This window comes from Nanorana parkeri, unplaced genomic scaffold (genome assembly GCF_000935625.1).
Source record: "Nanorana parkeri isolate BGI_ZX_2015 unplaced genomic scaffold, ASM93562v1 scaffold382, whole genome shotgun sequence".
In the NCBI taxonomy this organism is placed as follows: Eukaryota; Metazoa; Chordata; class Amphibia; order Anura; family Dicroglossidae; genus Nanorana; species Nanorana parkeri.
In genome coordinates this window covers 166,659-182,570 of record NW_017306650.1, presented here as the reverse complement: position 1 = coordinate 182,570, position 15,912 = coordinate 166,659, and the positions used below count along the sequence as shown (strand labels likewise).

Here is a 15,912-nt window from a genome sequence, read left to right as displayed (position 1 = left end):
AAAAAAAAAATGTACACAAGGATCCAACTATCACATAACAATCTCAGCAGTGACATTCTTAAAACACTGCACACTGAAAATCAGGTTGTGAAATATTTTTACACTTGAAGGAAAGAGACCGTCTGTTCAAGTAGAAATATCAGGGGCATCCGCACTGCATGGTGAAACTTTTCAGGCTCTGCTAGACAGGACTCTTTGCTTATTAACCCATGCCACACATGCCATTAGAAAACAAAGCATGTATGCCCCACCTTTAGCTGTTGGAGCTCTTACGCAGCATGGTCTAAAACGTATCATCTTCCTTACAATTCATTTTTGTTATCTTGCAGTCTTATGAAAAAGGGAAAAGAAAAAAAAAAAAAAGTTGGATCAAAAGTGACAGTCTGAAATGAGAGTATAACAAATCCGCAGAGGTCAGTCCTGCTTGTGTTTGCCTCTGGGCTCACCTAGATTCTGGTGAATGATACAGATATATTTCATAGTATTCTCCTTGTTTTAAACCTACGCTAATAGCATTAAGCTATCAATAACTTGCCTCCATTTTCTACCATGTTGGGTCCAAGATTTAAAGTAAAATGGTTTAGGCCCTGACGAGTTAGTAAACTGGCAGCAAATACTGACAACAAGTATGCACGGATGCCTACACGCTAATTTATTTCCCTTGTAGAAGAACCCAGCACTCACTGTGTAAACAGCGACTTCCAGTTTAGAAAGCTTAAGCGCTTCTTGTCTGCATTGTGCTACTCTATAATTGGCAAGAGGAATCAAGCTTGCATCGAGGGATGGAAAGGACCTTGAAGTCTGAATTGGAGGCCACCATCCAAAAGCGTCTCAGTTTGGAGGGCCTGTGCCGACAGGTTTTTGTTTGCTTAAAGCAAGTTTGCATTGCCATACAAGTTTTTGTAAATGCAAAGCCTGCTTGAAGCAAGTCAACTGCAGGTCAAATGCACCTGTCAATTAATTCTGAATGACCTCAGAAGCATGTCAAACTGATGTCATTGACACAAGCCCATTGACACAGACCCCTGGGAGTTTCCCCGAGTGCTCTAATAGGGAAACCAAAATAGAGGCATGCACCTCCATGTGCCTTCTGTAAGTTTCTGCTGCAATATACAACCATGTCAGCAAAAGAGGTTGAAATAAAAAAAAAACAAAAAACCTGACAATGCAAAGTTGATGAGACTATAATTTCATAGTTATTAGTCTTGGCTGGTAAAACATGAAACTTTTAGCAGCACCAATATAAATCATGACACAAAGTCCCGGGGATTTCCAGGCCGTATGGAGGAAGCATTAAGCATTTCTTGTAAATGTTGTGCTTTGACTGTGGAGAAGACAAAACAAAGCTAAGAGATGAAGATAAAGGAGATAAAGATATAAAATTTCAAAACAAAAAGAAAAAAAAAAAACAACAGGTAAAGTGTGCAGTATTTACATAAGAGACTCCACTGTCAGCACTTTTATCAAATAAACATGCTCTAGAAACAGCTTATAATACAGATTTTAAACTTTCTTTATGTGGTCATCATGCAACATTTCTTATTATAATTCTCTGCATTAAAAAGAAAGTTTTGTGCATGGGAGTTGCAGCAATTCATTATTCTTCCCCCTCCAAAGGTTCATTTGGTAGCACTTACTTTACGCTGTCCTTTGTATAAAGTAAATAAGAAAAAGGTTGAGGAGACACGATGCAGAGGTTCCGCTTGGATAAAGAAAAACAATGGATGAGCTCTGGATAGGTTTTTAAGATTATCTTTGCAACTAGAAACTCCCAATTTCACCGAGGTACCACCATGCTGTAAAACAGAAAGGGTTCTTTACACTCCCAGGGCTCCAGGCTTTACTTGGATAGAGCATTGCAGTTCAAGATTTCCTTGCCAATAATTTGCTATCCGGATATAAAAAAGAAAAAAGACCAGGAGACCCAGAACTAGTGCAGCTGACTGTTAGGACTTTAATCTTCCGAGCTCTACAAACAGCAGTAGGGCCCTAGTTGACCGTAGGGCTGAAGAAAACACGCATTGTACTACTGTACACAGAGATTCTTGGAGTTCCCTTTTAACCTGGATATACCCTTTAATAAAACCAATGATGATAAATGGCAATTGATGACAGGGTACTAAGGTGTTCCATGTATTAACACTGGTGGAAGAAGCCCCATCTAGGAAACCAGCAATAGGCAGAAAAGGCTATTAAAAAAGAAATGCATCTCTAGGACATGCATGGTTCTACAAAATATAACCATACCCTGCTTACAAACCTGCAGTAAGTCCTGTCAAGTCATATGACAGGGAAATTCCTATGGTAAAATTGCAGTTTGGAGAATGACATTAGACAGTTTAGAGAGAAACTAGATAAAGCACATCCAAGTTTCATGCCAAATACATCCATCTCTACAGCTCTACCCTGTGGAAGAGTTCATCTTCGACTTGCACGGCATACTCTTTACAGCAGAAAAAAGACAAGAAGCAAAATGCTCAGTGTGGCAATTCTCCAAAGGTTGCCTAGCTGCCGAACTACTGCTCCCTGTGCTCCCCTCTGCAGCTGGCCAGATGTAGTTGTTGGCCATACAAACGTCTATAGGAATTTCCCCATCAACAGGCCAGCTACAATGCGGAGCACAGGAGAAAATGTGTACTGGCTCCGCAATGTTTCTTTTTCTTTAATAGGTGGAGCTCTGCAAGTTTTAGGACAAGGAACTCTGGATCAGGAGCATGGAGGTACGTGTAATTCAGACTTACACTCTCTGTGCACCAATCTAGGGATGTAGCCCATCTGCCACATTCCTGATCAACAAGGAACAAGTCTGGTGTTCAGATTTCTTTCTACAGAAAGCATACCTGTAATGAAAACTCAACCCCCTATCACCCTGACCACCAAGCCTCCTTGTAATATAAAAATAACCCCCTAATGCTTACCTTTGTAATGGACTCCCACTGCAGCTGGTCACACAAACATATAGCGTTTGGTTACGTGGTCTCATCTGGAGAGGTTTCTAGACTGACATTCAGGCAGTATTAGGCAATCAGCAGCTCTGCCTGAGAACAACGGTGCAAGGTGATCAAGCCTGACTGAGGTTGTGTTTTCACTATAGGTCCATTGTAATGCCCTCACCCAACACTGTCCAATGCAGAAGCAATTATGCTTATGTTCATATTCTAAACTGCAGTAGAAAAAGTATAGTTGGAATCTGCCAGGTCACCATAGGCAATAACTTCATCCAGGTCATTTACACCTTGACTAGCAGCCTTATTCAACAAACAGTGCAAGGTGGAAAACAAAGTGCAGAGTACAACTCCTTATAGAAACCAATAAAATTCACTGAATTTAGACCGCAAGATTCTGATTTCCAACTATGTACACTGTACTTTGCACTCTGGTCCTCACATTTGTTCCTTGTACAGGTTATGAAACGCATTGAGCTCCAACAAGAAGATAAGAATAAGGGGAACAGTACAGTTCTGCGATCATAGTTTATCCATAAATCCAGCAGACTCCATAGACCCAATCATCAATGGGTACTATGGTGAAATGGTGGATGGTGACACCACAACATAATACCCGATACAAGATATCACTAGCACACCATATTTAGATGAATAGACAGGACACTTTAGTGTCACCAACAGGAAGTGATGTTTCAATGCCACTAGGGACCTCTTCCTTGTCAGCTCACTGAGGAAAAAGTCCTTAGTGGCCTTGAAACACCATTTCTTGTTGGTGACAATAAAGTGACCTATCTATTCATCTAAATATGGTGTGCTGGGGATTTCTTAGATTGGCATCTTAGTTTTGATTCCCACAGCGCTATGACTACTGGATGGAGCAGAGGATCAATCTAGTGGCCATAATGCAGTGCAAATCTAAAACCAAGACATTTGCAGAGCGAACATGTTATAAATACATCCCTTAGAGAGCAGGGGAAGGCAAACGTCGGCCCTCCAGCTGTGGTGCACCACAAAGCCCATTAGGCACTGCAAGACACGGAGCCACATGACTCCCAGAGGCAGATGCATCATGGGATTTGTAGTTTAACGTCAGCTGGAGGGCCAGGGTGTGCCTTCCCCTGCCTTAGAGTAACATCTGCATCGGTACGTATTGTTTCACAAAAAACACTAACCCAAATTAGGACTTCAAAACTTAAGCACACCGGCAAGTTTCTTAACAATAATGTTGGCCCAGAAACACCTTCCGAAACTCCTCAGTGCAAATCACTGACGCTATGTCGATTCATTAAGTCATGGACATGGACATTTTAAAAACCAAAGTTAACTGTAAATGTATATCCTAAAAGATGATCTGTGCCGACCCAACAGGACAGCAAGTAGGCATTTCTCTACAATTGCTCGGGACACGTTCCTGAACATACACACAGCAGGGCTTACACTTCCTCATACAACATTTTCCTTTGTTTCCCCTTGTAAAATGTAGTACTCTGCTACAACATGTAAGTTCAGGCTATTAAAACAAGACGCATACAAGAGATAACTGCAGCACATGATTCAGTATGGGCAAATATAGAAATCAGACAGGGTGCTTGCACCGCTATGCACCCAAACTTGCACATTACACATAAACACCGCCGACCTTTCATATATGCCTTATTCCATCATCGTATTCCTTCCAGACCAATAAATGTCCCCAACCCTCCCCCAAAATTAAAAAAAACCTCCTAAGATTGTTTTTGTTTTTTTTCTTTCTTTTTTTTGGTTTTTAAGTTTAGTTAAAAGGGAAATGCAAATAGGTTTTTAGAGCTTCTGTATAAATCTCGCTATTTAATAAAGTTGTAGTTTGGTTTAACACTGCTTATTGATCAAGTAAATGACTCATTGCTAATATAAAATTTCATAAAGACCATTAAAAATTCTCTACTGATATGATACTGAACCTTAAGTGTGTCGACAGTTCAAAAAGGGGTTTTGTACATGTATAGGGTATATAGGAGCAGAGACTTTACAGACATCCCTAGAATACCAATTGACCAGTCCACAATAGACACATAAAAAAAAAATTCCAGGTAAGCGTTTGTTTTGTTTTTTGCTTTCTTTTCCATGGATTTCTTTGTGCAGGCAAAAAAACGATTCAGGAGGATAGAAAACGCAACTGGGAAGATTCAGATATCATCTTCCTCCTCATCCTGTGAGGAGCCTGCCTGGTTGCTTGCACTGGCTGAGGCGGCTGCCAGTTGTGCCTGCTGTGCTGCTTGCTGCATCTGTAGCCATTCCTGTTGGGCTAATTCTGCTTGTTGCTGTCTGGCCTGGAAGAAAACGGAATACAGTTTTAGAAATGGCAGCTACAAGAAAAAAAAAAACAGACAGTAACATGCAACAGTTTTAATTGGTCTTCCTGGGATAAAGCGTTCTGTTTAAACGGGGGTTAGTTCACTTTTTATCAGGGGTCTAAACAGACCCCTGATATTTCCCTTTTAAAATAGAAAAAGAGATTGAGAACACAGAGTCCTCAATCTTTTTTTCTGCAGCATCGGGTTATAAATGAACAGGAATCCTCTATGAGCCAGGGGTGTGGAAATTTAAAAAAAATAACTACTTGTCCAAGGGCTAAATCGGGGGCCGAATCTACTTGTCCCTCATGACAATCTACTTGTCCCAATACAAAAAAATAGTTTTAATCAAAACTAGGGATGCACCGATATAGGTTTTGGGTATCGAGCACGAGCAATGATTCTGTTTGCCCGGGAAGCCTGCTCCATGCCATCAGGAAGCTGGGCAGCAGGTAATTAATTACCTGCTACCCAACTTCCTGATTGTCAGGGAAGCCGGCTTGATCGTGATTGGCCAGGAAACCGGCTTCCCAGCCAAATCAGCATCGAGCCAGCCAATCAGGAAACCGGGGTGGGTCATTAGTCGCTGCCCCGCTTCCTGATTGCACGGGAAGCTGGCTCCATGTTCACCTGCGGCACTGCCGGTCAGAGGAAATCTTCCGCTAACCAGAAGTTACAGTATTGGGGAAGATACCGGAGCATTTGGGCGAGTACAAGTACTTGCCCAAATATTCTGTATTGGTGCATCCCTAATCAAAACTGTATTTGACTGTGCCAAATACTGCTTCTCATTGGTCAGCGTGGACACCTGACCACGCTGACCAATGAGTGCTTGCAATTTGCCTTCAAAATGCATAGGGCTGGACTGTACAGGCGGAGGGTAAGGACTGTTCACTGAATAGTAAGTATAGCCGGGGGGTTCTGGGAGAGGCCGGGCCAGATTTGATTGGGTAATTCAATTTCCCATATTACTTGGGAAAGTGAGCAGGTCGGCTCTATAGATCAGGAAGTGAGGGAACACATACCGTCGCTCGCTTCTGATCCTGTCCCTGCAGAGAGCCGTAATTGTCACTCGCGGCTCCCTGCAGGGATTCTCCCCGCTCCGATCCTCCAGCGCTGACTGGAGGAACGAACGGGGGAGGGGCGGGTACAGCTGGCTCTGCCTCTAGATAGGCAGAGCCAGCTGTCAAATCATGCAGCTGGGTGGATCTCGACAGTAATGTATTGTTGCTCAGTATATAGTGAGCTGTGCTCGCTGTATACTGAGCTTTGGGTCACGGGAGGACGCTAGTTTATGTCCTCCAGTAACCCTTAGGGGAACTATGGTGAAAAACACTGAATCCATAGTTCTCCTTTAATGCACATTGTGCGTGAAGGAGAGTTCTGCTGCTTGGCTACCACAATATGGCACATTGTGGAATGGCGGCAGCACTCAACGCACACACACAATGTCCTATGCATGCATTTATTTGCATGTCTATTATTTTTTCTCCCACTTAATTTTATTCCTATCACATAGGGCTTAAAAACTCCTGTGTGATAGTTTGGAGGCAACAGGTTCTCTCTATGGAACCTGCAACCCCAACACAGAACTGATGTTCTGTGCAGTTCCTGATGGCTGAGACAGGTGGCGCTGTGATCACAGCGCCACGGTCTCAGTGATTACACAGAGCAGGCGAAGAACATCCATTCTTCGGGCTCTATGGTGAGCTTGTGTGCCGTGGTCACGGCAGCGGTGACCGGACACAATAGCCGCCGTTCCTTTCATACAAGTAGTCTAATTAGATCACTTGTATAAAAACGAGCGGCGGCCCCACGCTGTACATTTAGCTCTGCTTGTCTGGACTAGGGCTAAATGTAAAAAAGAACTACTCGCCTGGCGCCCAAAAACTGCATGTCCCGGGCGTCGGGCGATAGGAATTCCACACCCCTGATGAGTGTTCCTGTTCATTCATAACATGAGGACAGAGTACGTTTACTATATCCTCAATCATGAATGAACAGTAGATCACTTCCCATTCATTCATAATTGAGGACACAGTAACCATACTTTGTCCTCAATTATTTACAAACACTCAGCAATCACTTACTGCTTGTACCCACTTTCCTTCCTGACATGCTGTCACAGGAGGCTGAGCGAGCGGGAGGAGAGCTCCTTCTCCTGTGACAGCCTTGCTGGATACCTGCAGGCTCCGACGCTGGGGAGAGACGCGGTGCTGGAGGGTGGGTAGCGCAGCTGCCGGGGTGTTCCGACGTCCCTTGGTGTTGTCACCTGCCTGCTCGAAGGGAGGGTCCGGAGGGGAGGCGGATGCACGCTGGGGCCTCCTAACGGTCCGGTGTGTATGTGTCCAGAGGCTCGTTCAGCTCTGACACTTCGGCTTGAAAAAGGCACAGCCTTCGAAACGCGTCACCAGCACGAACCCAGGACCCACTGAGTGTTCCAAACACTCCATCTCCTCACCGAGCCTACATCCCTCGTTTTTGGGGCTCTGCCCCCTCCCCATCACAACACCGGCATCGAAAGCCGACAGCCTCTGGACACATACACGCCGGACCGTTAGGAGGCCCCAGCGTGCATCCCCCTCCGCCTCCCCTCTGGACCCTCCCTTCGAGCAGGCAGGTGACAACACCAAGGGACGTCGGAACACCCCGGCAGCCGCGCTACCTACCCTCCAGCACCGCGTCTCTCAAACGTCGGAGCCTGCAGCTATCCAGCAAGACAGCCACTCGAGAACACATTCAGGAGGATCATCCCACAGCCCTGTACCCAGGCATTACAGGAGCCCATCACCGTCGTTGAGAGCCAGCCTTCACTTTCCTCGCGGTGAGTTACAGAATCTCCTTCTTTTCTTGCTCACCCACCTCATCTCACCTTGCTTTATTTGTGTTTACCTCTGCTCTATCTGGTTGGACCACCACATCACCCATCCTAAGAGGGACCGCCTCCCGCAACTGCTTCATTCCATCGCACGGCCGTCCTAAAAGCAAATGATCTACCCACCTAGGTGAGTACATCACTTATCCCTCTCTTCAGACCTCGCCACATTTATTGCGCAAGGTAGTGGCGCTTCCGTTCTCCAATTTTTGTTTCCTTTAGTACACCTGTTGGACACCACTGTCCGAACACCACGGAAGCTGCACACCCACAGAGCAATAAAGACGCTTCTATTTTTCTACAAAAATAAACCCCCTACCCACCCCCTGATTGGCCAGGAAGCCGGCTTTATGTCCCCTCGTCACCTGGTGACGAGGGAGCACGGAGCCAGCTTCCAGGCCAATCGGGAAGCCAGGCGCCCCGTAATGACTCACTGTCCGGCTTCCTGATTGGTCGAGAAGCTGGCCAAGCAGGAAGCCGGACAGTGAGCCATTACCCACCCCTGGCTTCCTGATGGCGCAGAAAGCCATCTCCATGCTTCCTCGTCACCAGGTGACGAGGAAGCATGGAGACGGCTTCCCTGCTAATCGGGAAGCCGGATGGCGAGTCATTACATGCCGCCTGGCTTCCTTAATGGGACTGCTGGTATCGTCAAGTACCGGAAAAAAAAATATCGGTTCTCATACTCTGTATCAATAACTGTATTAAAAAAACGGTATCGGTGCACCCCTATCATTTACCATCTTAGCACTGGCAAGCTTTAAATCCAAATATTTTTTTGCCATGAGTGACACAGTTTATAGGCATATTACATAAACACAAAACAGGTAGACAATAGCCCACTCATTTCCAGTGTGCTCCATTTTAGTGGCCGCACTACTACAACACAGGCTGCTTACTTTTGCAAACAATTCTTGCTGCTGCCTTAGAAGTTCTTCTTCAGGAATGCCAAGGTTTTCTAGACGTGAACTGGCCTTTCTTCTTTTTAACGCTACTGTTTTGCACTCTTGCAGGACTTCTTTTACTTCACCGATATAGGAACCAAATCCCAAACTTTCTAGTGCTAGGAGAGAAAGAAAAGGAGGAGAGGGGAAAAAAAAAAGTGTTATAACAGCTGAATTTCTCTATTCCTAAAGCTGATCTCCATGCAGATACTATAAAACACCAATGAATGCAGTTATGTTTTCATTAGAATGTATTATTTAAGTATATGTTCAGCCAAAACGTACAGATTTTCCCCCAACTCGTATCTGGAGAGACCATGGTCATCAGAACAGGAAGTGAGGGAAAATCTTTCCGTATAGCAGTTAAACATGACAGTTGATTTCTCACTCTAGACATACTATACATAGAGGGGTGCAGAATTCCTATCGCCCGACACCTGGGACATGCAGTTCCGGGCATCGGCATGTCGTTTTGTTTCTACATTTAGCCTTGCTTCGGTCAAGCTCAAACACAGAAGATCAGAACTGTGTTGGAGGGCAGGTTCCGTAAAGAGAACCTTTCACCTCCAAACTATCACATAGGGGCTTGTAAGCAACTGTGTAATAGCAATAAAATTAAGTGAAAAACATATAAAAGTGAAAAAAGTACAAAATAAAAAAAATATATACAAATTTTTTAAAAAAGTGGTAAAAATAGTAAAACATAAAAAATAAAAAATTAAAACCAACCCTGCCACCCCCACCATTTGCTTGTAAATAAACGAACGCACGCATAGGACAGTGTGTGTGTGTGTGTGTGTGTGTGTGTGCGTGCGTTGAGTGTTGCCCCCCATTCCACTGTGTGCCATATTGTGGTAGCCAGGTAGCTGAACTCTCTTACACGCACAATGTGCATTAAAGGGTAAGTCTACTTTCCCAGGTAATTTGGGAAAATGGAATTAACCGCACAAATCTGGCCCCGTCTCCTCGGATGCCGGTGTATCCACTGTCGGCCAGCCATAACCCAGCGCAGGTTGGCGATCGCAGTCCGGATAGAACCGCCATTTGGTCCGTGTCCAGACTGCAGTCCACCAGTTAGTGACCCTTGATATAGGCTGTGCTGGGGGCCTATATACTACACCAAATAAAAGGAAAGATCCCGCTCTGGTTTTTGGGCAGAACCGGAGGGTTTTAAGTATTTCAATATTTTTTTGAATCAATGTTAGTTTTACGCTATTCTTGACATAAAAGTCCCCTCTGTCTATACTATGAAGTGTATACCCTGATATTATTTCTCAGTCATTTGAATCCCTGAGCCATGTCTCTGTAATGGCATCAAAGTTAACCCCAGACATAAGAGCTGTCAGTTCACAAAGCCTGCTATTTAAATTCCTAGGATTAGTGCATGGGACATGACAAACGCTGCTATTTACTATTGAATTTTTAGTACCAGAATCTTAAACTGCAGTAACCACATCAGCCAAGTCCTTAGAAACACAAATCCTCACATTTGATTTAATCTTTTGTCAGAAATCTCCATTTCTCAGTTTAACTGCATGTCCCAAAAAAAAACAACACATTCAATACTACGTAGCTCAGTACCCCTGTGTGAGGGATGAGAACCATCTCATGGTACAGCACAATGTCAGACTACCTGCTAGCATCATGACCAACATAACCAAAACCTTCAGCTTTCCAACATCCCTTTAACCACACATTGCACTACCAAAGACTTTCCTTTTTTGTGCATATAGACATGTAAGGCCTCTGAAAATGTAAGGGTGCAACCTACAATGCCAAGATCCTGGCCCGAAAAGCACACCATTATGGAAGAAATCATTATTGTCATGATGTACAACATCAACACTGCACTCTTGACAATATTTTAAATGTTCCTCTGGACAGTAGCACCAGGTATCACCCACCTTCTTCTGACACTTCCACACATTCTCCTAAAGCAGCACCTTTTAGGAACCTCATCCACGACACATGCCTGGCTTGTAACATTGGATACACAATTTCCTTTTTGCAAAGCAATTTCCGTTCTTAGACACCTCCATTCTAAGACAAGAAGAGTTGCCAATGTCAGAAACAGCTATGTTTGTAACCTTTGAATCATCTAGTTAAAAGTTACAATAATGACGCACAAAAAGCTACACGTTTATGGTCCGCAGACCAGATAAGCAATGTCACCACGTAGCCTGTGAGGGTCGGTGCACACCTAGGCGACACCTCAACATGCGCCAATCGTGCACGATTGCCGCACGGTCAGGAGTCGCCTAGGTGTGCACCGATCGTGCTGTGGGTGCCATTATTTTCTAATGGCACCGCAGTCGCGCCGGGCAGATTGCGCGGTTTCCCGCTGCGATTCCTCTCCTGCTTCAAACACTATTGCGGCTATTACAACACACACCAATACAGTGCACAAACAATTTTTAACATAAGTCGCTTATTTACAGTGATGCGTTTTTTACCGTTTCGCAAAAAGGCGCAATTTAAAACTTACAAATCTTTTTTATTTATTAACTCAATATAGTTTTATCTTTTAGATTTAGTTGGAAAAAAATTTTGTGCACCGATACTGATTTTAGTGTTCTTTTATCTATTTAATTGTATCCAGCTGAGGTGTAAAGCGTTCGGGGGATTGGCAGCAAAAGGGTTAAGGTAGTGTTAAACTCTCAAACTTTTTTTCCAAGAATGAATCCCGATGTAATATACATTGCCCTGCACAGTATTATTTCCATTTTTGTCCAAACACTTACATTTATCATGTTTCTGAACATCTGCCTCCAACTCTCTCAGCTCGGCTTCCCTGAATGTCCTGTCCAGTACAAGATCATAAGGGACAGATCAGTCTCCACCAGCCATCCATCTACTAGCCTGGAGGAGGGAAAAAGGAAGAAGGAGGAGCGGGGTGAGGGGAGGGGATTGCCCTACTGTGTCTGTATTTGTAGAGGCGCACACACAGCTTACTAGCACACAAAGGTGGCTCCATAGGACTCTGCAAGGGAACGGAGTCACCCTAAAACAGGATAGAAGGACTAGCTGATTCTGCAGGAAGCTAAAATGTTTATACATCAAGAAGCAGCATCCATTGTAAGTCATTTATTCAGCATTTAAAATATTTTGACATTAATATCACTTTAAAAAGGAGAAGTATGAGGTAAGTATGAGGTAAGTATGAGGTAAGTATGAGGTAAGTATGAGGTAAGTGAATTCCACTCATCCTCATAGTTTGAGCCGATGTGTGATAATGAAACTGTCATAGGTCGGCTCTATAGGTAGGGAAATGAGCAAAAACATACTGCCGCTTACTCACTTTCACGATCATCTTCCTGCAGAGAATAGTAACTGTCAGTCACTGACCCCCGCAGGGATTTCCCCCCCCTCCCTGATCCTCCATCGTTGACTGGAGGGACAGGGCATAGCTGGCTCTGCCTCTAGATAGGCAGAGCCCACTGTCAATCATCCAGCTGGGTGGATCTCGACAGCATTTTCGGGATTTGCCCGGCTGCGGCGCTCTCAGCATATAGCAGGCAAAAGCCCACAATATACTAAGCTTTGGGTCATGGGAGAATATAGGGGAGGACGCAAGTATATGTCCTCCCGTGACCTCAAGTAGAACTATGGAAAAAAAACATTGCCCCATAGTTCTCTTTTAAAGGCAACGTCTTTGTACTGAGAAAACTCTATTTACCTGGAATTAAATTGGAAAAAGAAAAAATATCAAGCAGCTTTAAGATCTTTACTTTGGCTTCATTCTGTACAGAATAGTTGAACATGGAAGTTTGGTGACCAAGCTGAACATCAAATTGCGTGAAAGCTGGAGGAGCGGTCGTATGATGAATACATGCACCCTCAGGTAAAGGCATCCCATGGGCATGCACCCTCAGGTAAAGGCATCCCATGGGCATGCACCCTCAGGTAAAGGCATCCCATGGGCATGCACCCTCAGGTAAAGGCATCCCATGGGCATGCACCCTCAGGTAAAGGCATCCCATGGGCATGCACCCTCAGGTAAAGGCATCCTATGGCCATGCACCCTCAGGTAAAGGCATCCTATGGCCATGCACCCTCAGGTAAAGGCATCCTATGGCCATGCACCCTCAGGTAAAGGCATCCCATGGGCATGCACCCTCAGGTAAAGGCATCCCATGGGCATGCACCCTCAGGTAAAGGCATCCTATGGCCATGCACCCTCAGGTAAAGGCATCCTATGGCCATGCACCCTCAGGTAAAGGCATCCCATGGGCATGCACCCTCAGGTAAAGGCATCCCATGGGCATGCACCCTTAGGTAAAGGCATCCTATCCTAATGCAGATGACAGATCAGCCATCTGCATTCTTATCAGGTTTTCCTTCCCTACAGTTCTGCTTTAAATAATTACAAAGACTTTATGTCCAATGAAAGCTATAAAACTACACAACAACCCAACTAATAGTATGTCTTTACTCGAAGGCCTTTCACACACTCCGATCAAGAGGGAATCCGTGCACGGATCCTCTGCTGATCAGAATGTCCGTGGTGACATCCGTGCCCACCCAGTTTTTTCCCCTCTATCTTGCGATGGAAAACTTAAATTACAGAACCCATGTTGGTCTACGGGGAATCGGATGTAAAGGGACTTGTGTCCGTTTACATCAGGTTCCCTATAATCCGGCACAGAGTGAAACAAAACTCTGATCCATCTGGTTTTTTGGACTGGCCAGAGCTGGGGGTAACCAAATGTAAATGGGCACCCGTCAATTTAGATTTGGCTGCCCACGGAATAACATCGGGCTTCCGGTGAAATCCTTCTGAAAAACTGACAGACGGACCTGATCGGAAAGCCTGTGTGAAAGGGGCACATATTCCTAACAAGATCATTTATTAACCAGCAAAAAAAAAAAAAAGAGAGTTTACCATGTGTCCTTTACTCTAAAGGAGGAGCACATATTAATAACAAAATCAATTACTAAAAACAAATATGTTTCATAAGTATGATCTCCTTCACAACACAAAGAAAGGAGAGCAGATCATAATTATTTCAATCTGTTTATTGTTATGGATCCGAATGTTAACAAGCGGAGAGACTTGACAGATGAGGAGCCTCCAGCAAGCATCCATATGGAATACAATGTCACAGTTCTCCCATGAGAGCAGCACTGCTGAACCCACACCTGCTGCCATTCCCCGTCATGTTTAATTATGTATTGTGTGAGCTCTACACTGACAAACCTTCCTTTATGGGAGAGAAAGAAAAAAAAAACCAGCTTCGGCTTTCACCAGATGTGCCACAGTCAAATGAGGAGCACTCTGTACATACTATGATCCTGAATGCTACGCTCCCCTGTACTCCACTCGCTGTGCATTTCTGGACATGTGTGACTAGGACTGGTCACGTTTCAATATTTTGTTTACATCATTGAAATAGGGAGAAAAAAAAAAGAATTAGGAGTACAAAAACTTCTAAAACCCAAAAGAACACGATAGGTTCCATTCAGCAAGCTGGGTGACTGGTTAACTATGTTCATTATTTTTATCTCATGAGAAATTTCTCATCAAAAATTTTCAACTCATGAATATTTGGTGTGCAGTCATCTAAAAAAATGGTTCTTTAAGAAATCCAGGATTTATTAAAATTAACCTTTGCAAGGAGGGGAGGGAATTGACCCCAATATGCGACACGATGGACAAACCCAATTGTCCTTTACCAAGGGAATACATATAGTCAACACTAAGGGTTTTACTCTTCATTTTCTATTCGTACAGCTTTTGCTGAGGTTTCATATGTATCGTAAGCCAACAAGTATTCTGTGATCGAAAATGTTGCAGAAATCTGTTGCTTTATTGCACTGCAACGTGCCGTCAGCTAAACGCTGGCCATGTATTTGCCAATATTGTTGGTAAACTGACTATTAGCTTCAACCACAGCACCTGCCACCAATGGTTTCATTTCCCAGTTAGGGACCAGGGCCTCATGCACGCTGCAATCAAAGCTAGGGCTGAGGATTCCGGTGGCAAGAACCTGCACACTTTCGCAGCAGGAATCCCAGCTGGGTCCATACGGATGTGGCCGTTGTGCCTGTTCAAGTGAAAGACAGGCTGACAGCGGCCGCATCTGTCCGCATGTAATCGTACATTGAACGATTACATGTGGAGCAGGATAGATGCTTGTCCCTGGATGCAATCTGTCTGTGTCCAGGGACAAGCATCTATCCTAACCCACCGGTAATTGTACCATTTATGATTACATATGGACAGGTGTGGCCAATGTCAGCCTGTCAGTCACAGCGACTGCATTTGTATCTGTACAGACCCACCTGGGATTCCTGCGGCATGAATCTGCAGGTTCCTATGGCAGGAATTCCCAGACACGCCTAAAAGGCCTAAATGATGGAAAATGGCATGGAATACCTGTCAACCACAATGTACCATCTTGCCACATTATGCAAAGTCTGGGGAATGCCGGGTCCAGCTTCCTCAGAATGCACATCCACCTCCCATCTGACAAAGTCTGCAAGTAATGATCACTGCTATGACCAGCTGCTTTCATTAAACACTATTCCACCATCAATGAGAGTGTCTTCAGGTGGCCATACACCTTACAACCATCGCAAGACTTTTGTCTTGCGATGGTTGTAAGCTAATTAAAAGCTTGTACGCTCTGCCCAACTTGGGCAGGCAGATCGTACTTGTGATTATTGAATGACTGCAATGCTGAACGAGGAGTGTGCACTTGCGCACACCGGCCCGTTCGGCATTTGTCTCCCGAGCATGTCACAAACCGAGGGTTTTAAAACATGCTGGTTAGACAAAAGACGTGCGACCGCACAGTAGAAACAGTTGCACG

General features: G+C 44.5%; 1 protein-coding gene and 1 long non-coding RNA gene across 2 annotated transcripts in view; one reads left to right on the top strand and one right to left on the bottom strand.

The window, feature by feature from the left end:
- The first annotated feature begins 289 nt into the window (after positions 1 to 289).
- LOC108789258 lies at positions 290 to 5,155 on the top strand. The gene is made up of 3 exons (XR_001941386.1): positions 290 to 626; positions 2,335 to 2,337; positions 5,145 to 5,155. It is a non-coding gene; the product is annotated as an uncharacterized LOC108789258 (long non-coding RNA).
- Positions 4,162 to 15,912, bottom strand: part of DR1 (down-regulator of transcription 1) — a 31,894-nt gene continuing 20,143 nt past the window's right edge. The window contains exons 3-4 of the mRNA XM_018559226.1: positions 9,056 to 9,219; positions 4,162 to 5,257 (exon numbers count right to left, since the gene is read on the bottom strand). Of these exons, the coding sequence (XP_018414728.1) occupies positions 5,114 to 5,257; positions 9,056 to 9,219 (308 nt within the window). The 3' untranslated portion in view covers positions 4,162 to 5,113. The remainder of the gene's footprint in view (positions 5,258 to 9,055; positions 9,220 to 15,912) is intronic.